Source organism: Haliaeetus leucocephalus, unplaced genomic scaffold (genome assembly GCF_000737465.1).
Source record: "Haliaeetus leucocephalus isolate CR32 unplaced genomic scaffold, Haliaeetus_leucocephalus-4.0 Scaffold362, whole genome shotgun sequence".
NCBI lineage: Eukaryota > Metazoa > Chordata > Aves > Accipitriformes > Accipitridae > Haliaeetus > Haliaeetus leucocephalus.
In genome coordinates, this window is record NW_010972798.1 from 1,907,819 (window position 1) to 1,934,385 (window position 26,567).

At 49.2% G+C, this 26,567-nt stretch overlaps 1 protein-coding gene across 1 annotated transcript in view; it reads right to left on the reverse strand.

Annotated features, from left to right (window-relative positions):
* TNIK (TRAF2 and NCK interacting kinase) overlaps window positions 1-26,567 on the reverse strand; it is a 181,950-nt gene that overhangs the window by 33,020 nt on the left and 122,363 nt on the right. The window contains exons 9-16 of the mRNA XM_010573088.1: window positions 23,463-23,517; window positions 22,655-22,733; window positions 18,332-18,507; window positions 16,678-16,744; window positions 15,630-15,834; window positions 6,894-7,004; window positions 4,923-5,123; window positions 7-171 (exon numbers count right to left, since the gene is read on the reverse strand). Coding sequence (XP_010571390.1) covers window positions 7-171; window positions 4,923-5,123; window positions 6,894-7,004; window positions 15,630-15,834; window positions 16,678-16,744; window positions 18,332-18,507; window positions 22,655-22,733; window positions 23,463-23,517 — 1,059 coding nt within the window. The remainder of the gene's footprint in view (window positions 1-6; window positions 172-4,922; window positions 5,124-6,893; window positions 7,005-15,629; window positions 15,835-16,677; window positions 16,745-18,331; window positions 18,508-22,654; window positions 22,734-23,462; window positions 23,518-26,567) is intronic.

The following is a 26,567-nucleotide window of genomic DNA, read 5'->3' on the forward strand; positions in this document are numbered from 1 at the left end:
CATTACCTGCGGGTCCACAGGTCGGAGCAGGGGAGGGGTCCGGGCCGGCTGCACGCCGCTAATGCTGAAAGACTCCGACCGAGGAGGCAGGTTGGGGTCAGAAATCCTGTTGGCCACCTTATGGGGCATGGCCGGCGAGCTCTGGCGATTGAGCCGGGAGCGCTCCTCCACCTGCGGTGAGACGGGAGAGTGGGTGAACGCCCCATAAAAAGCCATTTCCAACTGAAGACCAAGGCATGCACATATATATATATACATAGGAAGCTCTTTTCTCTTTAGGGATATCATATATATTGTATGATCACGGAATCCAAGTTACCCGGCAGATTGTGCAATAAATGCATTTTAAAGACACTGAAAAGACTACTTGTATTTATGCGCGTAATTCATTTCTGAACACGAAATGGAAAAATAAATAAAAGGCAACATGCCTCAGAGAGGTATTTCTAGAAGATGACTCCTGAGAAGCTCTTGCTTCTTCTCAAATGTATCTTTAAGCAAGGGGACCCTTTTCCTTCACTACTATAAACACCACGAGGAGTGCTTTTGTTTGATCTGAATAAAAGAATAAACATGGCAGCCAGAAAACGGCTGGCTTTGATCTAGATTTAGTGAGTCTGGCACCTTGTCATGTATCGAAGGGGAAAAACCTCTATTGCTGACAGAGAAATAAACCCAAAGCCCACTGCTTTCAGTTACCCTTGATCAAAATACAGCGGTTTCAGCTAACCCAGACGTACGTGCAAACTGGGTGCTCCTGCAGTTAGACTGCATGCATTGATATTCATGCAGCATATGCTATGCAGAATTTTTGATACCTCGAGATCTGACGTGTATTTCATTTACGTATCATTCACGTGTTAAATAAATACCCTTAGCATGTCTTGATTCCACCGTGTACAACGTCATGTTAGAAGACAATCTTTAAAACAGGTTTGCTTGGAAAGAACCACAGCTCTTCTTTAAGTAAATAAATACTCGTGAAACAAAAGAGCCATTATATTAATAAAAATGAATCTTTTCCTCTTTCAGATACTGAGCAGGAGTCAGAATAAAATTTAGGTAAGAGATTTGTGTTACGGACTCTTTCCTTTCCAGTTCACGAGGAACCACCCGGGCCACTGCTGTGTCCTAAGAGGTCGTCACAGCTTCCCCAGGCGCTGCCCACCGGCTAGCAGAGGCCGTGCAGAGCTCGGTTCAGCGATGCCCACGGGAGCGGATGCAAGGATGGGAAGGAGAGCAGGGCGGGAAGGAGAACTCCCTCTGAACAAGGGAGCAGCAGCACGAGCGCTGGGTCGCAGGCCCGGTCCAGCACATCTCCCTATCAGCCAAGCCCTGGCACGAACGACAGCAGGCAGAGACGGTGCCGCCGCCGAGTCCTCCGGCTGTTTGCAGGCGCTCTCCGGCACGCTGCCAAGCCGTAATGTGCAGCTAATTATGGAGGACTTCAAAGCTTGCGTGGAGGAGAAGGCAGGAGAGTGATGAAATAGGGATGTCTGTGTACTGGGAAGGGGAAAGGCGCTTGGTTTCCCACTGCCAGCATCTCCTCGCTAGCGCTTTGCCGCACCAGCGCAGCAGAGGATGCTCTTGGGACTCTCCAGCTGTACTTTGTGGAGCCTGACTGACTCCACCATTAGGCAGAGAGGGGGAAAAAGCAGCAAAACCCTGCAGGAATTCATCATCGCTCCGGTTCAAGCCATCTCTAATTGAACTCAAGATTCCCCTCAAACAGGAAACATCCTTAGCAGCTTCTGTGCAGGTCCCAGTGGAAGGCTGCTAATGTTTTAATACATCACTTCAAAGCGAGAGAAGGATAAAGCCACTGGGACTGAAGGAGCAGCTGACGTGCGCGTTGGCTGCTGCAGAGAACAGCGCAGCTCGTGACGCACAGCTGAGCCCCCCGGAAGCTCTGAGCTGCAAGAAAGCACCGCAGGGCCTGGCCAACGCATGGAAAACATCCGATTAAACCCGTTCCCTCCTTAATGCATGGTCATGTATGGCATATAGGTGCCCAAACCCCTCCTTCAGCTGACCAAGCTTCTTTGTCACTGAGAAGTCAGACCTGGCTATCTGCATCACTTCGTTTAGCAAATACTGGTCCATAACGACAGAGTCAGCAACAGAGAGAGCTGCTACTTACAGTACTTCTGCTCAGAATGCTAATGCCACGTCCCTGGCTGGATCATCAGAGGGTCCCAACGTGATGTCCAAAAAGGCTCAGCTAGTCCTTGCTTAAAGAAGAGATGCGCCTGGGTAAACAGGGCAGGTCTGGGACAGCACCTGAGCTGTATCCCAAGTCCACTTCCAGTGGATAACCCTTCCCTCACAAGAGGATGAGGAGAAGGGACAGCAGATGGGGATGTGCATCCATGTGTGTTGGTAGGACTACTTGATCAGACTGTTTTGTTTAGCATAACAAAGAGAAGTCCTTGACTGTGCTCCAGGGAAGCTATGAAGGATGCAGTACAGCCTGGTTCCTAACCCAGAGCTTTGTCTGCACCAACAGGGCAGTCCCTCAACAAGGGGACTCAGGGACACAACCGCAACGTGAGTGGCCACAGCCTCACCTTTATGCTTTACCCAACATCTGCAGGGTCTTGGAGTCACCATCTGAAGACAAGCGAGGTGGGAAAATAAGTGCATAAAGGAGAGGTATGAAAAGCCGAGAGGGGCACGGCACGAGGAGAACTCAGCCATGGTGATCAAGCTCCTGAGAGAGAAGACTTGAGACCGAAGAGCATAAAAACAAGGACGGTATGGGATATCACGCAAAATCCTCAGGAAATATCCCAATAAGCTCTGCAGAGCCTCCACAAATTGTAGGCTGAGCACCAGACTTGTCTTTTTCTTGTTCCCAAAGGAAAATAAAGTCTCAATATTTCTGTTAAATTAGCATGCATGGGTTGGGTATGGAAATTGCTAAACTATAGCAAGAACCATGGTAGGCTGATTAAGTATCAGCACAAGCCTATTTGTATAGCCAGCAAGGATGGTACTTCAATATATGCAGCAAAGTAGCTGAATTGTGCTAAAAGTGGGACTACACAGTAGATAAAACAGGGGATGGAGGCAAGAGGAGTAGTTTTGGGAAGTTCCCAAGGGTGTTGTGTCAAAGCAGTACATCAAACTACTGCTCCCAAGAGCAGAAAGATGCCACAGTCGCTGCTTTGAGCATTTCATTAGAAACCAGACAGAGTGACACAGGTAAAGAATAAATGGTTTGGAGAGCTAATTGGTGGAAGCTAGAGATGTTCCCCAACAACAGGAAACCTCATTTTCCCTATAATTTCAGCAAAGGGTATGAGGCCACGTTCTGCTGCTCTTATTCACATTGTACAGTTCCCAATGCCCTGCTTCCAGTGATGGCATCAAAAAAAGACGCCTCCCCCACAGAACAGAAGAAATGGGCCTTTGTGTCTGAAATGAAAAGCTAAATCCAGCACTTTTCTCCTTCACTCCATATAAAGAATAAGATTCTTTTTTATATATCTTTGTTACAGTTTTGAAGACAGTGCCAGAGGTACTTTAGCAACATTCTAGAGGATTTATTTAAAACCAGGCAATGAAAGACAGAGTTTACTCCCTTTTTCCTGCCTGCTATCTACCCTCAGTGTTTCTGCAGACGGACAAGAGAGACCCAGTTCTGCACAAAGCTGCAGCGGCACCACCCAGGCGGAAGGCTCTCCTGTCAGAGGTAGCTCAGCACATCTGGAACATCTCCTCTGCAGACCCACTTACCAAACCTCTTCTCCCACTGGAAGGGCTGGAGAATGACGCTGCAACTCCACGAAAATATGTCATCTGGCACATCGCCAGCAAAAGACTAAATCGGATGGGAACAAAGGAGAAACCCAAGGGAGTATAAAGAGGTGAAAAGACTTTTTGACACCCACATCTATCCCTGTGATGGTTTAGAAAGGCTAAGTGTTCATATTATTGGCCTTTGCTTAGCAATGGACAGCTGATTGCATTTCTCAAGCATTTGATGCTTGCAGGTATTGTGGATGCGACTGAGGGCTGACAAGAGGAAGGACCAGGAGACAACTATGTGTTGGATGCACATCACATCTCTGCCAGGACTAAAGGGTGCCAGACATTTGGCAGCAGAGCAGTGATCCTACTTAGCAGGAAGAATAGGCAAGTTATTAACAAATCTTTCTGCCCAGGAGTAGGGTTACAAAATTAAACAAACTAAACACAAAGAACTTTAGAAAAATTAATAGCAAGAGTGGGCACCAGTCTTACTGGAGCCACCACAAAGAGATTAAGGAGAAAGAGTTTGCACATGATCCTGAAACCGCATTGCAGACAATGCAGGTCTTCATCTTTTCAAGATTATTCAGCCAGGCAATAATTAATATTCAAGATCTCACAATTGTTACAACAATTCCCTCTTTTTGCTGGAGAGAAAAAGAAAATCAGCAATGTGGCTTGCCTTCCTGAAAATCACGAAAAGAAGAGCAACCCCAGGCGATACAGCCCTGAGCACTGGAGGAAGAGCTGTCTGATCCCTGTTTGACTATGGGGAACTGAATTAGAACTCAGCAAAGAACCCGCTACAACCACCCTCTGCATTCACCCCTGACCCCCAGCAGACCTGTGGATGGGCCAGGAAGGAGCATCAGGAGCTCCTGGCACGTCCACAAGTCCCCGGCTATGGCTGAATCCCTCCCGGAGGGATCCATCCTCCTCCTCGCATGCCCTCATGGAAAAACCTCCTTCCTCCACTCCCTTTGCTTGCACAAACGTACACGCAGACGCACACACACTGCATTAAACCGGGAACATTTCCAGCACAGCTAATGGCATCTGCCGAAGGCCGACCCAGCAGAGCGCAATCTGCCTTACGTATTTTGGACCAAATGGCGTGCCCAGCCCTGCGGATGCAGACAAGCATCACCACGCTCCTCACTCTCGCCTACCTCCTTGGCCCACGCTGGTTTCTCGCTGGCATTTATCCCTTCTTTGTAATGGTAGAGGGGTTTCTTCTCTGCCGGCCTCTGGTCCTGCCGCTGCTGCTGCTGCTGCTGCTGCAGGGAGACCAGGTAGTCCCGCTCCTGCTGGAGCTGCCTCTGCAGCCTCTCCGCTTGCCGCTGCTCCTCCAGCTGCTTGCGCTTATACTCCTACCCAGAAGAAAACACAGTGACACGGGTGCCCGGCCAGCCTGTAAACACAGGGCTGCAAACCACAGATTTATCTGTTTGGGTGCAAAATGGGGCCTGAGTATCTGAAAGGCTGTTTTCTGGCAAAGCTCATTGATTTGAAAGACTCTGGGGACTGAGCTGTAAAGCATCCTGGAGGAGAGACAGTTGGGAGGACAGAGCCAACAAATTCAGAGTTGTGAACCTGGCATTGGCACTTTGCAGTTGGTGAACTGCCCCGTCTGCTGGGAGTGGGGAGTGCTAGCACTGCCTCGCTGGGAAACCCTCCGAGACAACCCCCAGGGCTGAGGTCTGCTGAGGGGTTACCATTGACTTTGCCCAGATTTTTCTGGATGGGAAGAACAAAGGATCAATCCAACGAGGTGCCAAATGTCACCGGGTCAGACAAAACCCAACTGAAGCCAACTCCTCTGTAGGACCAATTCATTGGTCGTGGGAAGGGCTGCAGAACAGAGCCAACTGTATGATCTTTCTGAATCCCTACATCTCTATGAGGTTTAACGAGTAAGTCATTTTGAAAGGGCCTTTTTAAAAGGCAAGGGCTTGTGTGAGGGTTTTTCGTTTCCCTAAACAAAATTAATAGCAAGAGCAAAAAAGAATAATCCCTGTGGATTAAAAGAAAATGCAGTGACAGTAACAGCTACCAGCATTGAAAAGGGTAACTCAAAACCAAATGAAACAAAAAAAAGAGGACATCTAGAATGCAAACAGCGCAACAGGGAATATACAGCATTCCTGCAGGGAAATTAAAACAAAAGCCTTCACTTGGAATATGAAAACCCACACGGCAGGGTGGGTTTGCCGGGCGCAGGCACGCGACAGCTCGACCACACTCCAGCATGCTGCAAACAGCCTTCAAAACTACGCGGCAACAAACAGGGCTGCTCCTCTCATCAAGGCACGAGCATGCCGACGCCGCGGGAAGGATGCGACGAGAGAGCCGTGCACCACAAGGGGACCCAGCCCGAAGCGGCGGCGGCGGGGGAAATCGAGGCATGCTCACAGCCACGGAACGGGACGGGAGGCTCTGGGTTCGGCGGTGAGAGCGGCGTCCCCCATGCCTCGGGGTGGCAGGAGGCACTCGGGGGGACACGGGCGCACGTGGGCACATGCGGACACGACACGGGCAGAAAGCGGCAAGCGTGGCCGGGGCCTCCCATTTACCAGAAGTAGTGCTTGCTCCTGCAACAACTGCTGCTGCAGGATCTCTAACTGTCTCTGCTCCTCCTCTAACTGTCGCCTGATGTACTCCTGGAGGCATGGGCAGCAAGGATCAAAGGAAAAAGAGAGAGAAGGTAAAAGAGCCAGTATTTCCCAAGAGGAAGGAGAATGAGGTGGGCACCCGCATCCACCCCGCCCAGGAGCTGGCACCGATCCATCAGCCCGGGCACCCTCCGTCCCTGCCCAAGGAGCCCAGGGTGTCCACTGCTCTACAAGGGACCTCCGAGGGTAAAGAGGGAAAACCACTGGGAAATGGCGAACTTTAACTGGGAACACCACAAAACCCCACCCTGGGAACAAGCGGGTGGGAAAAACCTGCGTCAAGTGTCTCTACACCCACAGGCCAGCAAGTGGATCCACACGGAAATAAATGACGGCAGTGGAAAGCGACACAATTAAGCAATTAAGCAATTTGCTCTCAAGTGGCAAAAAACGTGTTGACAAGAAAATCTCTGATTAGAGGAAGAGGAATCCCTGCCGAAGGCTATCGCCCCGCTCCCGCCGGGTTACCTGCTCGTGCTCCGCACGCCGCCGCTCCTCCTCCCGCCGCATCTGCTCCTCGTAGTGCCGCCGCTGCTCCCGCTCCTGCTGCTTCCGCAGCTCCTTCTCCCGCCTCTGCTGCTGTGGGGGCAGAAAGGCACAGGTCAGCATCCCCGCTCCTCTCCCCGGGGAGCTCAAAGTCCTTTTTCTCACCATTTTCGGGCAGCCCGGCGACCTGCAACGCTCCCTCCCACCTGAGGAGATGCCTTGCCAGCAGGCAGGTCCGTTTGGGGTGGCAGAGGGGCTTATCGAACCCACCCCATCCTCACACTCTGGTGCCCAGTATCGGCTACAGAGAACCTGTAGCATCCTCGAGCCAGCACCGGACCACGCACGTAACCCCATTTCTTCTCCTGCTTGCAGGTGAAGCCAGGCAGGCAGTGCATGGTCCCCCCTCACCAGTGTGCCTGACCAGTGGGTTAATCAGGTCCCGGACACCCGGGAGCTGCACGAGCCTGTCGCTTATGGGGAATTCATATCTCAGCCCCAAACCCAGCCGGGAGGATGAGGGAGGATGCTGGGGGAACTACTGCCTGCCGAGAGGGGAATGCATCCCTCTTACGGTTTGCTGAGACCAGAAGCTAACACAGAAGACCCAAAATCCAAGCATTTTTCCTTTTTGAAACACAAAATGAGCTTCCCTTGCTGTCCTCAGGCCACCCCTGCCCCCTGGGTCGCATCCCTGCTTGCTCCGCTCTGTAGCATCTTTCCTGACAGCGATCCAAGGCATTTTGGGGTGACGACAACGACCTACAGCCGGCTGTGAGCTGTCCAGGCTGCGCCGAGCACCCAGGTGACACCCGCAGCCCCCACACCCCTTGCTTTTACCCCAACATCTCCCATCCTGGGGAGCTGGGTTTCGCAGCAAACCGCTGCAACACTCTGCCGTGGAAGCAGAGGGGCCGCAGGCTGCTCCGCACCGCAGCCCCGCAGCCGGCACATCGGCAGAGGGCACTCAAATGCCAATATTGGGCTACCAGGACTCTGCAGCCTGCCATAATTCCATCATGCGCTGGGTGCAGCAACATGCGTGCAGCACTAACAGGGAGGCAACCTGCTGAAGCATAAACCTGGTCCTTTTTCCTCCATTTTTTTTCTTTTTTTTTTTTTTTTTTTTTTTTTTCCCCCTGCAGCCAACACACAGCGGCCAAGCAGACTGCAGTGGGGAGGCAGGCACCGGTGGGGTTGGCAATGCCATGCGTTTGCTAAATCACGTGGAAGGCTGGAGCCGGCAGCTGACTACGGCGGCTCTGCCCAAGGAGCTGGCTGGAGACAAAGATGCATCCACTTTAAACTGCTGCTCTGCAGTAAACCTGCACTGTATATACAGATGGATTTAAAATCCGTATCTATCTATCTATAGATATCTATGTAGGTATCTATCCCTATTGTAGATATCTATCTTTAGGGATATTATATAGATATTATAGATATTATATAGATCTATCTCCAGAATAGGTATCTATCTAATACAATCCAGATCCATCTCTCATACATTTGTAATAGATATCTAAGAGATAGATTTACTCTATTAGATAGATAGCTATTGTAGATATTACAATTTTATTCTCTTTGTTCTATATTCTGCTCTATATTCTATTATATATCTCTGCATATCTCTCTGAAGATAGATATCTCTATAGATATCTTCATAGATAGATACCTATATAAATAGACCTACAGGTAGGTATGTAGATATTTTAACAAACATTTAAAGACACCCCCACAGTTCAACATAGGGAGGAGCCACTGCCTGTCTTGCTGCTACCTCCTCATCCACAGGTACCATCCACAGCCACCCCACACAAGGGCTCTGATGATTTCCTCTAGCTTTAACGTTCGAGCTGCAGCACAGCTTTAGTGCCACCTATAGCCATATTTATCAGTGCTGCTCCACTCGCCTCAGGGAAGGAAAATCACATCCAACCTGAAATAACCTGCCAGCTCCAGACTCCGGCGTGTCCCACGCCAGGCGCCATCACTCGCGCTGCCCACGTAAGCCGGGGATGCATGTGTTACTCCGCGCGTACGCCTGCCCTCGCTGAGCGCAACACGAACGTAGGGCTGTTTGTAGTTTTTTAAAGTCTACACTAGAAATTGCAGAGGATACACCACCGGGATGCGGTTAACTCTGCAGCAGTAACAGTAATACACGGGATTTCTTGGCTTCGCCAGCGCTCCGACCTCCTTAGACGAGTGCTGTCGGTGATGGCCATTGCTTCCATGCACTCAGGAGCATGGATCTGTTGACTAACGGATTGAACAGACATTATTACCCTGAGCTTCCAATCACAGTGTGTATCACACTGGGGTTTGGGCGGGTTTTAATGGTTTTTTTTAGTTAAAATAGCACACTGCTGAATAAAGCACATAATGCTTGTGTAGGCTGGGCTTGGCTGGCAGGAGGCAAGGCCCTGAATGCCACAGCTCTTTCTTAAATAAAAATCACCCAATTGGTCATTATTTCCAATCCGGCAGGCAAACAAAGCCAAACCCCTCCAAGGAAGGAGACATAAGTGTTTTTCCCAGGGAGGGAGCAGCATACCACCATCCTTCCAGGGAACCCAGCGGCCCCGGCGAGCTTGCCCCACTTCTGGTCTCTCTCCCGCAAGACAGCATCTAACCGCCAGCCTCCTCCACACCTAAAAGCCTATTTAAGCCCAGGAGCTGGGAATTGAGCCCCCCCAGGCAGTTTTCTTTCAAAGCCAGGCCTGATCCTGATGCTCTTCTGGATATTTAAAGGAGCTCTGCGCCCTGCTGCAGCCGAGCTCTTTGAGCTGAGGCTGTGAGCGGGATGGAACATATACATTTATCGAGGCCAGGAGTACAGCACTTCCCTGCAGCTCAACAGCGGTTTTGTCAGGTCACATTATAAGCAAGTCATTTGTCACGGTTGCATTACAAGCACCTTCAGCTAAACACTGCACCGCCATCTCAGCAGAGCAGGGCTGAATCGGCAGTGGCACAGCCTCCCACCGCGCTCAGCTGCCTTGCCCGTACGGCCTCGCTTCGGCAGCTGGCAAACATCTGGAGAGGACCTGTCACTGCAGCGGGAGAAGCCTCCAGCAATGCCCCCATCTCCCCTCTACCTCTGCTCACGCTGGTGCTGAGCAGCGCTGGGATGGCAGGGATCCTGTTTAGAGTAGGGACTGAGCTCAGCAAGATGCAGCTGAAAACTGCATGTGAAAAGTGCATGTAGTAAGAATAAAAAAAAAAAAGGGGGGGGGGGGGAGGTTCAAAGATCTCTCTTTATTTCCCTCCTTTTCTCCCTGTTTTCTGCCCTCCCTCTCCCACTGCGAATGCACACTTCCCACGTTTCTCCAAGCCTGAAACTACTGTGTGTATTTACACTATCCAGATCTATTATTCATGCAAGGCAAGAGCGCCAATTAATTAGGACTGCATTTATATAACTCTGCAGGTAAAGCTGTATGTAGCTGCTTGTAAGCCAGAATGGGATCTTATTTGCGCTGCACTAGAAATGACAGGTTTTAAATATTGATGAGGGAAGACACACAAAGGCAAAACCTCTGGTGGGAAGGCCCTTGGAGGCCTGGCATGAAACAAGGACTTCAAAGGAGCAAGCTCACTTTGCTAGATCAGACGCATTCAGGACTACGAGCGATCAGCGGGCTGGAGCTGCCCTGTGACCCTGGTGAGCTCAGAGAGGCACTGACACTCGCAAGAAGAGGGTCCTGGAAACCTTGGCTGCTGCTCCCAAACACGAGCATGAGCCAGAAAAGAAGGGGAAGGGGAATTCCGAGTGACAAATGAAAACAAATATTCTAGGTGGTTGCATTGTTGTGACAGGCTCATTTATAGGAGCCACCAGGGAAAGAGTGATTGTGGCTGGAACATCATCTTCTCTGACACACCGAGCACTGGAGCATGGAGAGGTGTTTCCCACTGGTAGAGAAACTGGGTCAGAACTCCCCACCATGGCAAACAGGGATCTGATATGCTCTGAACCATCGCAGGAGCTTTTAGTTGGGATCATCATGAAGGGATGCTCCATGCAGGAAAACCATGAGCTTTGCATGCTTTATAACCAAAGAAAAACTAGAGAGATGTAAGGCTTAGGACATAATACCTGTAGTCCAGGAGATGCAGTAATGCAGCTCTCCTTGGAAATGGGTAAGGGACCACTGCAGTGCCACCATGTACCCATAGCACTGTGAGAAGGTTGTCATCTTAATGAAAATATTCCTACAAGCCATATGACACCTGCATATGCAGAAGAAAATAACAACCACCATTTTAGCTACCTAAGTTTATCTATAATTAATTGCTGGAATTTTTTTGCATTGCTTTATAAGAGCTGCCAATAGATGGTCTTCTGCTGGTTAACGTATAAAGGAGCTGCAGCAATTTTTTATCCCCTGAACATCCAGCTCTATAACTGCACTGAATGAAACCTCACATGCAAACAGCAAGATGCTTAGATTTGCTTTGTATGTTCCCTGTAAAGACCTGACCTTCGTTTTATACCTAGAAAGGAAAAAAAGCCACAACATGGCAGAAAAATGAGGTTATGTAAAGCCCTCGCTGACTACATCTGCCCACTGCTGCCAAGGGGTCTGCACAGAGATTTGTCTCACAGGATCCCTAATGCTCCTGACTGGGAGATGTTATTCCTACAGCTCAGCTGGAGTTTCGGTGGTTAAACCGGTGCAGCAAGGCTCATTCTGTGCCAGCAACAAATGGAGGGCTTATTAGGGGACTACACATATCTAGTCCATGTATATACAGGGAAAAATTAAAATATATTCAAGCCTATTCACCCTTCTGCATTACACAAATGTTTTCCTTAGCGCTATTTCATCTATTCATATTTAATTCTCTAATTTGTTTGGTGGTGGTTTTTGGGGTTTTTTTTTCAGTTAGTTCTGGTGCACATTTTGAATTCAGGAGACCAACTTTGTCCATGAGGGAAAACAAAGCTGCAACTCTACTTCCATGAAGGTCCCAGTTTCAAAGCTAGCTTGGGGATTTTTACTTCCACCGCAATTAAAGACAGCTGCAAATCTAAATCTCTTTGGCTGCCCGGAAGAAGATTCAGACTTAAAGAAGGAAATTGGTCAGCTGCTGAAAAAGGAGACTCAAGTGTCCGACAGATGCAAGAAGGCACGTGAAGGATGGCAGCAGGTCTCGGGGGCAGCATGAAGTGCATCAAGAGACCCCCAGAAGACTTCCTCACTTGAGTTTTTTATATATGCATTTGATGTCATTGTCAGAGCAACATTACAAGATGGTGGATTTCCCCCAAAAGGCCCTAAAATGAGAGGTACTTTTTGAGAGGTTCAGAAATCCTGGTTTAGGAAGATCAAGATGACAGAAAAAATGGGATTCCTTCATCTTGAGCTCTACTGGGTGAGGAAGCAGAAACAGTAGCAGCTCTGTCCCTGGCAGTATTTTAAAGATAAGGCTGGAAAACCACAAAAAAAAAAATCTGCAGAAGGTCTGCACTGACAGAGGAATGGACCAGTTATCCCACCAACAGGCCTTTCTCCAGCTCTTTTGCTGTGCATCTCCAGTACAAATTAACTCCAGGCATTTCTGAGCTTGGCATCCTCCTAAGTCAATCCTTTTGGTGCTGCACTTGGGCCCAGCCAATGCACTCACTCAGCCTGGCCACCTTCACGGCGTCTTACGATGAGTCGGAGCTCTTTCTATAAACAGAGTAATACGCCTGGCAGTAGTAAACAGGCTGACTTATGAGCCCCAAAAGCCACCAGCTCCAAGTGTTTATTTGTCCTGGATGCTCTACTGGGTTTTAAAGGTCAACTTTATTTTGAAAATACAGTAATCTGAGTCTTTCACTGGTCTATCCTCCCAGAGATCTGCTGGTTCAATGCTGCCTACTGGAGGCACACCCCATCTTAGTCAGACCATAAAGTAGCATGGAAGAAACCCTGTTCCCATTAACTAAAATAAATCCAGAGCCAAGAGTCAACAACTGAAGTTAGTGCAAAGCCAGAGTAAGAAAAAGCAGAGAGGCCAAAAGGCAACAGCCTGGCTGCCGCTGAAGCGTTTGGATGCTGTTGCGATGGGTATGAGAGCTGGAGCAGCACTGATCTCGGGAGCAAAACTGCGGTGACATAGATGGAGCCTGCTGGGTGCCTCCGGGCAGCGATACCAAACTCGGCACAGCTGTGACAGCCGCTGTTTGGTACCTCTGTCTGGCCATCAGATGCTTCTTGCCCCAAAATACATGGGAAGAACATAAAGACCAAACTATATCCGCCACTGGCTGGCTGTGCTAGAAATAGTGGGACAGCCTGGGGGTACAAAGCCCTTCCCGTGTCCCCGGGCAGAGGCAGCATCCCTCCCCGGGGTGGATGCTGGGACTCCTCCGTGAGCAGGAAGCTCAAGGGGAGGATGCTCAAAGCTGCTTGTGCAGCTCCTCTAGCCCACTCCCTGCAGCAGCGACAAAACTTTGCTAATTTCTGCCTCTACTATTTTTCTGGTTTCCCTACAGCGGCTCACGGCAGACACACGACACCTTACAGCCAGCAAAGCCGCAGCTGGCTGCACTGGAGAGCACTTGTCCTAACTGCTGCCGCAACCCATCGGGTTTGCAACAGAAGGTTTGTACCTCTTCAAGGACTCCTGCTTTAATCCTCACCATAGCAACTCGGCTACGTTTCTTGCTCGCCACGCAAACGGTGTCTAGTAGAGAGGAGAGCTCATTTTACTCCATGGCTGGAGATGCAGGTGAGGCTAAACCTGGCTAGACAGACTCGAGGAGATGGGCACCCGAGAAGATGCCCCTCGGTTACAGTCCCACCGTCTTTCCCCACTTCTCCGACATGGCAGGAGCATGAAAAAGCCTCTCCGCCAGCTTTGCTCCAGCAGATAACTCCCTTTCAATTTAGGTCCGAAAACTGTAAGGCAGCTGGGAAGAAGGCAATGGGTGAAGAGCCCAGGGGGGCTGTGAGAGCCACCAGAAACAGAGGCATTGATTTTAAATCCTGGCTATGGTGGCATTAGCTTTTAATGACACGGGCGAACGAACGGGGGGAACTGGCAGAGCCCAGTGGGCTGCACACAGCCTGACCCCGCAAGGCAGTGCCTCCACAGCTCAGGGCAGAGCTCGCCAGCTTAGCAAGGGGATTAGTCCTCCATTCAAAACCAGCCTGGGAAGCAGCAAAGAGAGAGAACAATTTTCTTCTATGTGAGGAGAACATATTAATACAGCAGCAAGCATTGTATTCATTACAGGATTGCAGCTAATCTGGTGTCTGCTTTTATTCTGCTGTTGTTCTGCTCCTGTACCGCTTGCAGCAAGCAGACTGGGACAAAGGCAGAGCCAGGGTTCCTTACGACAGTCCTCAGATAAGTATCTGTTGGGGCAGGGGATTTCGGGGTGCATCTATGTGCAAACCTTGTCCTCTCTCAAAGCAGCTCGCCAGCTTTGGGAAGGGTGCAGGACGCAAGCAAAGCCTGACCGACAATGTATTGAACACGCCATGCTCTGCGCTCTGACAACATGACAGACCTACATATTTACCAGACTGAAAAAATGCTTTGCCTGGGATTTGCCCGAGTTGGTTTTCTCCTCTGGAGGGGCTCAGAGGACCACCTTGAAGAGGGGCCATACCATCACCATCATCATCGCCATCAGCTGCCTGAAATTCCTTCCTGTCTGTGCCCCTGGCCCAGGGGCATTACCCAGCCCGTAGGGAGAGTCAGGTGAAACCTAACAGACACTCTGGCTCACACAAATTAAGGGGCTGGCTGCTCTAATAGTCCATTTACTGCAAGTCCTTTTTCCAGACATATCGGTGACCTCTTCAGAAAGCTAATTTAATTACCCTTAATGTATGAACCCTTCAATCAGACACTTGGGATGAGTTCAGCGCGAGGCAATGGGTATCTTTCCTCGTGCAAAACCCCATCAAAAACCCAAGAGCAGGGAAAAAGCCCCCTTATTTTTTGGTGGACTTCTGCAATCCAAGAACCAGGAGCTAAACCAAAAGCGAGTGTTTCCTACAGGGTACGGAGCCAGGCTGAGCAGCTCAGGGACACCCAAAGTCACCCGGTCAAATCCTGCAGCTGGATTTTAAATGGGGTGGATAATTTTATGACCGATCGCATTTGTAGCTGGTATGTTAAGACAAGGGTAATGAAATCTTATGCTTCGGGGCACATATGGATCGTTGCACAAGTCAGGCAGGCATCTGCCCCTCCCCTGCAAGAGAAATTGTAATTGGCAGGGATTGGAAATTAGGGACCAAAGGGGACACAAGTGGCACGTGGATCTGGGCTTCTCCTCAACTGTAACAGTCCACAGCAGCAAATAGTGACAGCGAACTTGACAGATACCCGGATCAGTAAGAGTTTTGCCCACCTCGCCTCAATACAGCTATCACCCCAGTAATGGGCTAACTCTGCTCAGCAGTTCCAGGGATCCCTTTAAATTTTGTATTTCAAGGGTTTATTTATAGCAAACCAGCATTATTACCTTCACAAGAGTTGGCAACACTTGCTGTGGTGAGGAGAGTGGCCGGAGGCAGGTACGCAAAAAGGATGAGCAGGGGGGTTTGACCAGTGCAACAAAACATTTGGGGTTACCAACTAGAGACGTTAGGACATGATCTTCTTAAACCAGGCTGAGAACAGTCACTTGGGACCTGCTACCAGAAATCCCGCTGTTCCACCCAAAACCAGCCTTCGCCAGCCCATTACTCGGCTCTGGCCGGTTACCTCCTCCAGCCTTCGCCTCTGCTCCTTCTGCTCCTCGATCCGCTTCTGCCGCTCGGCCAGCAACTGCCGCTTGTGCTCCTCATTCTCCCGCTGCTGCTGCTCCAGCTGCTGCCGGCGCAGCGCTTCTGACCGCTCCTTGTTTGCCAGCTGCAGCCTCAAGAAATCCCGTCTCAGCGTTGACTCCCCGGGCAGGTTTAGGATGGAGCTGCGTAGTAGAGAAGCATCAGAGAAGATCCCCTCCCCGCATCCTTAAACCTCTTGCCGTGGGAAGTTCTGCGTGATTTCCCAACGTGGCCCCTCTTCCCTTCATCCCAGCAGCATCCAAACACCCCACGGAGCTTGGGCAGCAGCGGATGGAGGGACGGAGGGACCACAAGTGTCGGGGCAGGGCAGCAGACACAGCGCACTGTTCACGGCTCACCAGTAATTTATTTGCTAAGGGTTTCCTTTACATTAAGTTTCTAACCAAAGCCTCTTGTGCTGCAGTGGCACGCACTATATTTAGCTGTTCACAAAGCACATTTAGCATGAATCATTGCCAGCTATTAAAATACTACGTTATCTCAGTGAAATAATGGAATAACCTGATACTAATTACAATGACTGTGAAAAATGTCACCAAAGAAAGAAAGTTCCAGCCCTACCGTGCTTGCGGCAGCACCGGGAAGGTTTCATGGCGGAAAGTTACATGGAAATAGGGAGTTACACTTGGATGTAAGGAACCGCATTTTAAAGAGTTGTCTTTAATTTCACATTTCTTCCACATCTAAATACCCACACTGCATGACAGCACAACACCACGCTGCAGATCCCACAGGCAATGGGGTACCCGCATCTTCTTCCTCAGCTTTTAGCTAAGGTGATCTATAGCATCAGTTTATACCCACGTGCTATCTAGCAGAGGGAATATACTCTGTTCTGCCAGGGAATGGGACTCAGTGCTCAAACTATCCTTTTTCCATTTCTAGTTCATATGCGCCTGTAATCCAAGCTGATTTTATACAGAATTAAAGAGACCTAAGGGCAGAAATGAAATGCTGATTCTTACCTGGGCTCTCCAGAGTCATTTTCCTCCTCCTCCTCCTCACTTCCACTGTACTCGTACTCTGTCTCATCTAGGAACAGAATTGCTTATTAGTGGCCTTTGCTGGACTCGTTTGTCTTTCCAGTGGTTGAAAACCCCAGAGCTCTGAAGGCAGAACAGACAACTCTTCTTCTCACATGACAAAGAATAAGTAGCATTATCTCCCTGCATTTTCTGCTTTTAGGGGGGGCTGCAAGGCCAGGGAAGCATGGGTGGTCTCCCTGGGTGCCCAGCACAGCGGGCAACTGCCCCAACAGCGATGTATGCTCAATGCAAAGATGGGGGGTGTCCATAAAATAAGAATATATCCCCATATAGCAAAGACAGTGAGGGACCCCCTCCTTCAGGAGGGTTCTTCAAAGGGAGGTGCACCACAAGCTACTGAAGCCACAGGCACGGGAAGGTGGGATTTAACTACGGCTCTGAAGGCACCAACTCTTCTGTCCCTAAACATATGCTCTTCCTATGCAAATCCATGTATTTTCCCGGCAATGAAGACATCTACATAAAAGCCCAACTGCAACGTTGTGCTACATACTGTGATTTCTATTGGGATATCATCTTTATCAGATGAAGGGAATGATAGTAAAAGAAAGGCTTGCATTTATCCAATTACTCTCCATCTCTAGGGTCCAACCTTCATTTGCCAGACTAAACACATTTAATACTTCACTGGGATCCCGTTTTATTGTTTTGATTGTAGTGAAATCTATTACAAGGGGCTGGAAGGTACGCATGAAAAATTAATACCGCTACCAATAAGAAGAGAAATAGTGACATATTAATTTGCTGGATTCTACAAATGAGCTTTCAAATTAAAATTCGGTTCACAAGCAGCTGAATACTTTAACAAGTTTCTTCAGCTATCTGATCTCCCTTTCAGAGGACTTTGATAGGGCCCGGAGAGTTCACTGAAAACATTTGGTTTAATAGGTTATTCCCAGTCAACGGAATTGCTTTGGGGCAAGGGTCTTATCTAGATGTTCGTTTGCACAACTCCGCTCATCACTGGTGCAGCATGAATGTCACGTAGATCAACAGACTTGGCATGAAATACGTGACCTGGGAAAAATTCAGCTTAGCAGCTTCTCCCTCCCACACGCCAGTATGCATATATGCAGACATAAATTTTATACCCACGTTTTAATGAATCAAAGCTTAAATGTTCCATGTGGAAATTACCACCTGGACAAAAAAGACACCATTTTTCATCAGGAAAAAAAAAGATTTAAAAACATTGATTAGCTCTAATGACAGTCACCTGTAGGCTTCGTATGAACACCAATTGTTTTGTTATGGATATTTATTTTCGTTTCAATGACTGAGAGGAATCAAATCAAACAAAATAATCTGACCTCAAAACCGTAAGAAGCGTGGTCACACAGAAGGACCACACCTATTTAATTCAACCAGTCTGCGAACAAACTTGGCCGTCTCAATAAGGGAAACTGGTGCCAATACCACGAGCAACCCAGTCCTCATTGCCTTCCTTCCACCCATATGTTTCACCCGCACGGATGTGCCTTGGTCTACGCTAGGGATCTCCAAGCGCATGGCAGAGGTCAAGGATTGCCCAGAGTGCTGCTTCTCCACTAACCCTTCTCGCTTCTCCACTAACCTTTCTCGCCTCGCTTCTTCTTAGTCCTGTCGATGTGATCCTTGAGCTGGATGCGGACCTGCCTTTCGTTGGGCTGGTCACGGATGAAGGGATGCTTCATCAGCTGCTCCGTGGTTGGTCTCTGGCTGTGGTTCTTCACTAGGCAGCTCTCAATGAAGGACTGAAACTTTTTAGACCTGGCCAAGGACAGAAAAGGACGGTACAGGAAAAACAGGTAAATATATCGATTCTCGTATTAGAAAGTGAGGAACTTGTAGGTATTTGAGAAGATTGTTTGGCTGCTACACAGTTCTTGCTCAGATGCAGCCTTCCAAGAGGATTCCCATGACCTCGTGTCTCAAAGCTGCACCATCACATGTGCCCTCTATCACTTTGTCCTCTCCTACTCTTCCCATGCATGCTCCTATCTATGCCTTCCTGGTGCAATTAGGAGAAACCACCACTCTGCTGAGTCTGGAGAAAGCTGGGACCCATCAGTATGACCTGCCCAGGGAATCACCAAAGCTAGACGTCATCAATGGCAACCAAGAAAATGCAAGGGAGTGTTCCTCCTCCCTTCTCTCTGACCTGTGAAACTGCAGGTGGAAACGAGAGACAACACATATGGATATAAATGCAATTCCTTAATGGATTGTTTCTCGTATATTATGGCCCCAGGCCATGTTTCAAGAGATGCACCTTTCTGAAGATGAGCAGGGCAAGCTAGGTTGATGATTTTTTTAAGTTTAACCACCCAGCATTACACGGCTTGTTAAAGCTCAGACAACCTCTGAGCGATGCTCGCTGCCTGCAGCCCTTCCCTGCTCTCTCAGGGAGACCCAGCAGCGTTACTAACCCCCCGGGTCCCAGGGGCCACCATGCCCCGCTCCCCCTGATCACAGATCCAGGCGAATGGGACATGCTCTTTGGGCAGCACGGCTTGGGCAGAGGTGGGAACGTGGCTGCAGGTGGCAGAGCCCAGCCCCTTCTCACAGCCTGCCTTCAAGCAAACAGTTAAATTCAATCTCAGCTAAAACAATTTCAGCCAAATCTTTAATAAACAGATTTCTCTTAGTCTCAAGTGTTGCATATCAGAAGTTTTCCTGGAACTAATTTCATCACATTATAAACCCAAGAGAACAGGGATTTACATGAGAGAAAGATGTTGACAGGCCACTATACTCTACGTTGCTTTAGCAAATAGGAAAATGAGTGTAAATTAATGTCGGAAGCCAACAGATACTACAGAATTGCATTAAAAGTAAAACACTAAACTTTCCGGGATTTTACTTTTAAGCTGTCAGACTAAAAGTGATTTATCTTTTAAGTGCTAATCCATCCAAATTGAGATGCAAAAGTAAAATAAACTACTGGATCCAATTAAATCCTCCCTCCAGCTTTATTAAGCAGCAAATCTTCCTTCCCCACCTTGCCTCAAGAAACCCAGTGTCCTGGTATATCCAGAAGGGACAATCCATGCGGTGCTCAAAAAAACCCTGCTTCTAAAGTATGATTCTCCCCTGCTGGTGTGAAGCTGGAGAGGCTCCAGTCCTGGATGTGTGGTCCAGAGCACCTGCAAATACGGTTGAGGTGAAGTAGCTAAAAAGTGATCCTCCAGTAAGTGATGGGTTTGCCCATCTCTTGGGGATGGGGGTCCCAGTGCCCTATGATGCCCTAAGACACCTTTGCATCCTGGAGCCAGCTGAGCAGCTATGGATAGGGACCAGCTTAGGCTTCTGGTTTTCCTGAAATCTTCCTCTCCAGAAAAGCAAGCCTGTCCAGTGGCACAGTTTGGCCCTTACTGGAGCTGGAGCAGAAGACAAGGGCTTTCTCCCTGGCTCTGATCCAGGAGGGCACCGTCACGCGTCTCATCCCCTCCCCGGGTGCAGGTCAGCCCACCTTCACGAAACACGTGCTCCTCCAGCTCCTGGGGTTTGTAAAGCTTAAATCAATGTTTGCAAAGTCTTTGCAGCTGCTTGGATGGAAAGTGGTATCACAGTGCAAATATCACCCCATTAACAAAGAGCTTTTGTCATCTCTTATAAAGGCAGGGCGAGGGAGTGTTTATGGGAACAACATCACTAAAGTTCAAGTCCATTTTACCTGCGAAACGCAGGAAGAAGAAAATAAAGCTTCATTGCTGGCTGGCTTTAATTGGGAAAGAAAATAATACCACAGAGTCTTTGATTTCATAGGAAGACAGCGCTATTTTAAAAGCGAGTTCAAGGACTTAGTAAGCAACAGAAGTATTTTCCTCTCTAGGATTTTCGATTCGGGGCAGCTCCCACGCCTGCATTCCCTCTCAGCTTTCCCTGACTTACCCTCAAAGCTGCTGGGGTCACTTCGCTATTTCTTTCACATAAGGAAAAAGATGATCTGCCCGCTCGGTGTACTTTTATGTGTTGCCACGCACAAAAGCAAGGACAAACTCAAGGTTCAGGTTGAACCTTTCTTCATTTTGCTTTTGTCTTGTGATCTGTGCTTGTGAAAACCAACCCACTGATCGCCAGAGAGCCACTGTGAAAGCCTGGTCAAACATCTCCAGTCTTCTTAGGTTGGGCCTGCAGAACTCCAGGACCCATCTTGGCCAGGCCCAAAACCTCCAGCTGAGAAAGGAGCCAAGAACAGCAAGTTTGCCTGGTGTCCCACTGAAAATGCTGAAAAAAATTGCTCTTAAGGAATTGGTAGAGTTGGTGGAGCTTCATCTGGATCCTTCGGAGCTTCCCATCGCAATGAAAGCTTGGAAGATGGATATAGGTTTGAGCTGCCTGGGGAACACGTGTCCCAGCTCTGCTCATGGAGGGGTTGAAGCCAGAGTTTCATTACACTATGACTTCCCAGGCGATCCTTCTCTCCAAGCAGCCGGGATGCCGTCGCTGGCACGGGCAGAGCACAGCCCTGGACAGACCAGATGAGCCCGGGCAGATACCACCACGGTTCACCACCACGAAACGTGTCAACCTGAGACAGCTGCCAGGCACGCGAGGGGAAGGCAATGCCAAGAAACATCCCGGCTCGCACAAAGCGCATCTCAGGGCAGGGACGAAAATACAACTTCTATCCCAGCTCCATTTTTACCTTAAGGAGATGGGGAAATGTTCTGCTCAAAACCTGCTTTCATCAGCTCCCCTCTGCCTGGAGGCTGAGGAAGCCTTTGCTGAATAAACAGCACTTTTGTATGAAAAATAAACTCTGATAGTCTGACAATCCATTTTGTGCTGTAGCAGTGAGGATAATGAAGTAGAGGGCTGGTGATCTGGCAGAAAACAAGCGTATAAACTATTTTCTTAGCTGACTAATGGTATCCTCAAAAGGTTGGGCAAGGAGAGCAAGCATCTTTGACATTCTCTGCAGACCCAGCCGGGAAAGGTCACTCTCCTCCTGGTTTGGTACTGGAGCAGCTGATGATTGGGCTGACAAAATTAAGATGCCTCTGCTAAAGCCTGGGTGAGTTTTCAGAGGCTGGTCCTAAAACCCCAACACCATGCATCCGATGCGGAGGACTCCAAGCCCCTCTCGCTCCTCTCCCAGCAACAAAATACCTACCAATTGCTCTTCCTTTTTTGTGTGTGTCTTCAATAAGATAATAAGCGTAATTTCCAGGAATAAGGCAAAACTTCCCCCTGTGAGCTCAGCCTATCTGGGAGCAAGGGGCAGTGCTGCCTCTCTAACATCTGGCAGATCTTTCCTGAGCAAACTGCTACTGAACCTGGGGCAGGCAAACAGCACGAACCAAAGATGACTATTTTTAAGGACTCCAGCTCCATTGGTACAGAACATACAGTAACAAAACAACATCTGCTGGGCTTCAGGAATATTTTTCCTACGGGTTTTTATTGGCATGCCCTGCTTTTTTTTCAAAACAGTGATGTATTTTTTCCTGCAAAATTTTAAAATAAAGCCCAAACTAAGTACAAATCTCTGCATTCCTGGGCCTTCAAGATAAACTATCCTTTTTTTTGGCCTGGATACATGTTTCCACTTGAAAACGGAACCTGACTGGAAAGAAACGGGAGCCAAGCAAAGTGTCATCTGGCTTCAGGCTGCACAAACCGCCTTGGAAAAGCCAACTCTGCGCTGCGAAATGGCAGTGTTAGAGAGCGTTCCCCTTTCTGCCTACCTAGGAAGCCTTCCATCCCATGGTGAGCAACTCCTGCAGACCAAATTGGCTCTCCATAGGAGATCAAGACCCAAACCTGCACTCACTGGAGCGATGCTGGAGACCGTCACCAACCCCTGAAGCTATACAAACGTAAGCACCAAGTCCCCAGCGTGCCTGGGCTGCAGAAGCAAGTTGCTCCAGAAATGTTTTTACAGTCGTTGAAGATTAAGAAAGGGACTCACCACTTCTTTGATTTCAACCTCGGGGCCGGGTTGCGGGGGATGAGGAAGAGGGCTCTCATGGGATGCATGTCACAGAGAGCTGCAATTTGCAAGAAGAGGCATTAAACACGGCACGGCACTGCGCAGACCCCCCGGGTTTCCTAAAGAGAGGCTACACGCCCAACTGGGGAGACCCAAGTTTCCTTTGAAGCTACAAGACCTGCATGGCAGGGGGATTTGCAGCGACAATCCCCTACAGACAACCCCTGGCCCGGCAGCAGCCTGGAGCTCAGGGGAGAGCTGCTGTCTCCAGCCGAGCGGTGTCTGTGTCCCCAGCACGGCCGGGCTCCGCTTTATTGACTTGCATTTACCAGCACACAAGGACGGTCCCAGGATAACGCTGAAAAACCCACGGCAGTATGACCTGTGCAGATGCATCAGCTGAACCCAGCGTGCCACTACCTGTCTCACCGCCGAGGTGGGTGAAACACCAGCTCTGAGGAGCAGCGTTTTACCTGCTTCCAGTCCTCCACCCCTTCTACAGCTGTATTTTATTTCAGGTAACTGAGTCCCAGAGTGCTTAAGTGACATATCGGGATTCATACAGGGTCGTGTGCCTTTGCTCACTGCCCATCCCATCCCCTGGGCCATGCTTCCCTGGCAGCTTTGTCCCCGTGGATCCTGTGAGCTCCATCCCAGTAAGCCCAGGCTGCTTGGGAAAACCTCTGCACCGTGTTTCTTGCACAGAACTGAGCGCCGGGTGGTGCTCAGTAAACCCCAGCACATTACAACACCGGGTTAATTAAAGCAGAGCAATGCAACTACTTACGGGGAGCGCCTTCTGCCATCTCGATGGCCGTTATCCCCAAAGACCACAAGTCGCTCTGTAAAAGAAAGCAGAGGGACGTACGTGATGCAGAGGAGCATCATCACAGTGGTGGGCATTGGGCGAGGGGGGAAGCGTGGCTCTCCCCAGCTCAGGGGGCTCAGCCCTGTGAGCCGCGTCTCTGTGTCCTCTGCAAACCCCCGGACCCATACCTTGGGAGCTTGTGTCATCGTCCTGCCATGTGTTGGAGCTTTAGAAGAGGCTCCCAACCCCGCTGTTTATCCCAAGATTTATTTCAAAACCTTCCGAGGCATTTTCAGTGTGGGACACGGCCACCTTGCTGGGGCAGCGCACCCAGTAGCTGTGGTGAGGGCACTGCCTGGGGAGATGCTGATGACCTGAAGGTCCCCTGCTGAGGGCACCTTAACGAGCCCTGTGCACTAACGAATGAAACCCCAGCTCCTGGATGGGCTGGTAACAAACTATTCCCTGGCTTTGGAGCTGGGGTAAGCAGCAAACCTGGCTGCTGACTCCCTGCTTAAAGCTGGGTGATACACATGCACGGATTTGATACAGCTCCAAAGAAAACAGGCTGGCTGGAATAGATTAAAAACATGAAGTATCTTGAGATACCTCAGGAGGCTCTTGTATCATGGACTGCTCATTAAATGGAAGCCTGAAAAGCGGCGTTTCGCCAGTGGAAGGAGAAACGGACACTTTTATTTACCCTGTTCCCAAGCCCTGCTCAGCCCACATGGTTGGTTGAGTCTCCCGAATGATCAGAGCCCAGAGAACGCACCTATTTGGAAAACTCTTTGATTTCGTACTCGTATCACTCTTCCTTTCATTTTCCCTCTTGCAAACAGGGACATCCGTATCCCCAGCTCCCTGCCAGAGAGCAGCGGTGAGCTGCCCTCCAGTGCCTCCTCCCCACCCTGCCACCGCTAACGAGCTGCGGCTGCACCTCTAGATCTGGTAATGAGCCCCAAAGGATGGCTTGGCTCTTCTAGCAGCAGCGGAGGCAGAGACAGTACGTGCCTGGTGAGAGAAAACGAGCACCTTCCCTAACGGCGCTGCCGCAACTTGGTTTTTTGGCAGAAGGCGGCTAATTCATTATTCTGGACACTGTATAGGGCTGCTAACGATTCACAACCCAGCACCCGCTGCATTGGGAACAGGACCCAGACTAATTTTGATGCCTTCAACTCAAGCACAGCATCTCCTGCCTGAGATGGGAGGGCAGCAACGGCAAGGGCAGAAGCTGCAGGTGCACAGGGGACCAGGACAAGCCCAATGCTACGTTGCTCCAGCTGATGTTTGCTGGAGACCGGCTCAACTCCAGTTGGGTGGAAGGGATAGACTCTGCCTTCCACCCTTCCTCCTGCACCTCCAGCTCTCACGTCTTGCTCTCCCTTCGCCCTGCTCTCTGCCACGTCCCTGCAGTCCCACGTCAGTTTTCTCCTCTCCATTTCAAGAGCTGCCCTTTCCAAACTGCCTCAAGTCTCTAAACCTGCAATTTAGTGAGTAAATCCCAGAAAGGTTGTTTTTTCCAGCACAGAGCCCCAAAAGCTCAGCCAGAACGAGAGCGAGCCTCTAGGGACCACATACACCATCCAGGAAAGACAACTTGGATTTTCAATTTCAAGGCACTTCTCCTCATTTTTAACTCAAGTTCTCCCCTAACAAACGCTGCCTTTGCTACACATCTTTGTACCTGCTTAAAAATTCTCTCTCAAATCTTACTTCCAGCCCTTTCACAGGACAGTCTCATCCATTCTTTGTTTCTGGTCAGCTGGGATTTCTGCCGCATACTTAATTATCGCAGTCTTTCCACATGATTCAGCACACATGACCCGTTCCCCTTGGGTTGCCGCTGAACTCCTTCCAAATTCCTAGTGTGTCTTTCCATATCGAGGTGCCCAGTATTATACGCAAGATGCCAAGTGATCTTAAAGCTGGAGCAATATAGAAAGAGACTATCATCTCTCTAAGTCTCCCAGAGAAAGCAGAAAACTCAGCGGGAAGCACACATTTCATAATGAACTGGAATTCAGGGGTTTTTTTTTTGTGTGGCGTTTTTATTTTTGAGTCTGAAAAGCTTTTCAGTCCACCCAGCAAAAAGATGCTGTGCTAATATATTCACATTGCCTTGACTTGGGAAGGGAAGCAAGCTTCCTTTTTCTGCCCCCCCTTTTGATTCTAAGCTTATTGACAAGATATCTCTAAAGAAAAAAGGAAAAACGTCTGGGGGAAAAACCAATAAATAACCTCAACAACGTGGGGTTTCTATTTGTTCTTTTTGAAAGTGGTTTATTTTTGTGAGGAGGTATTTACTGCCTCCTTCCATAGATTACACAGGCATCTCTTTCTGGCTAAGAAAACAGTGAGATCAGAGGCTTTTTGTCCAACAGATTAAGCCTGCAAGGATTCCTTTTTTCACCCTATAAATCTCATCTTTTGTATTCACTATTTTAAGCCAGTCAGCTAAACCTGAGAGCATCTGATTTGCATCCCTTTAAAAAAAAAAATCATTTACATTTCCCCCACACACACTTCAAAGCAAGAGCATCAGGTGCAGGGATGTGATCTGGGGTACGGACTAACGTCCAGTGGCTCCCACATCACCACGAGCTCCGAAAACACCCTGCAGTGAGTGTGTCGGCAGCAATCAGCCTTCTGTTTCATACCCCCAGCCAAGGGAAAACGGTCAATGCCAACTTCAGAGATGCGAGCGCCCGGCTCGCTACGAGCATTTGATCCTCGGGGACAATAGAGGGATTCTGGTCCCGGCGTTTGTGCATCAGTCAACGGCATATTAAGTGCCCTAGTTATTCTGGAAAGAGGAAAAACCTTAGGGATTTCTAAGGGTAGAAAGTAGCCTATGAAGATACCAGTCCGTTTTTAAAAAAAAAAATAAAAAAAAAATAAAAAGCTGTGATTAATTAGAGCGTTGCACCAGGCGGCTGTCACTGGAGAAGCGGCGAGAGCAGCTAGCACGGGCTGCAGCCCTGCTACAAAGCACTGCCATCAGCAGAGTTGAGGGAACGCCTGTTGTAATTGGTTAATCAAAGAGTATTAAGTAATTGCAGATTAAACTATTTCTACATG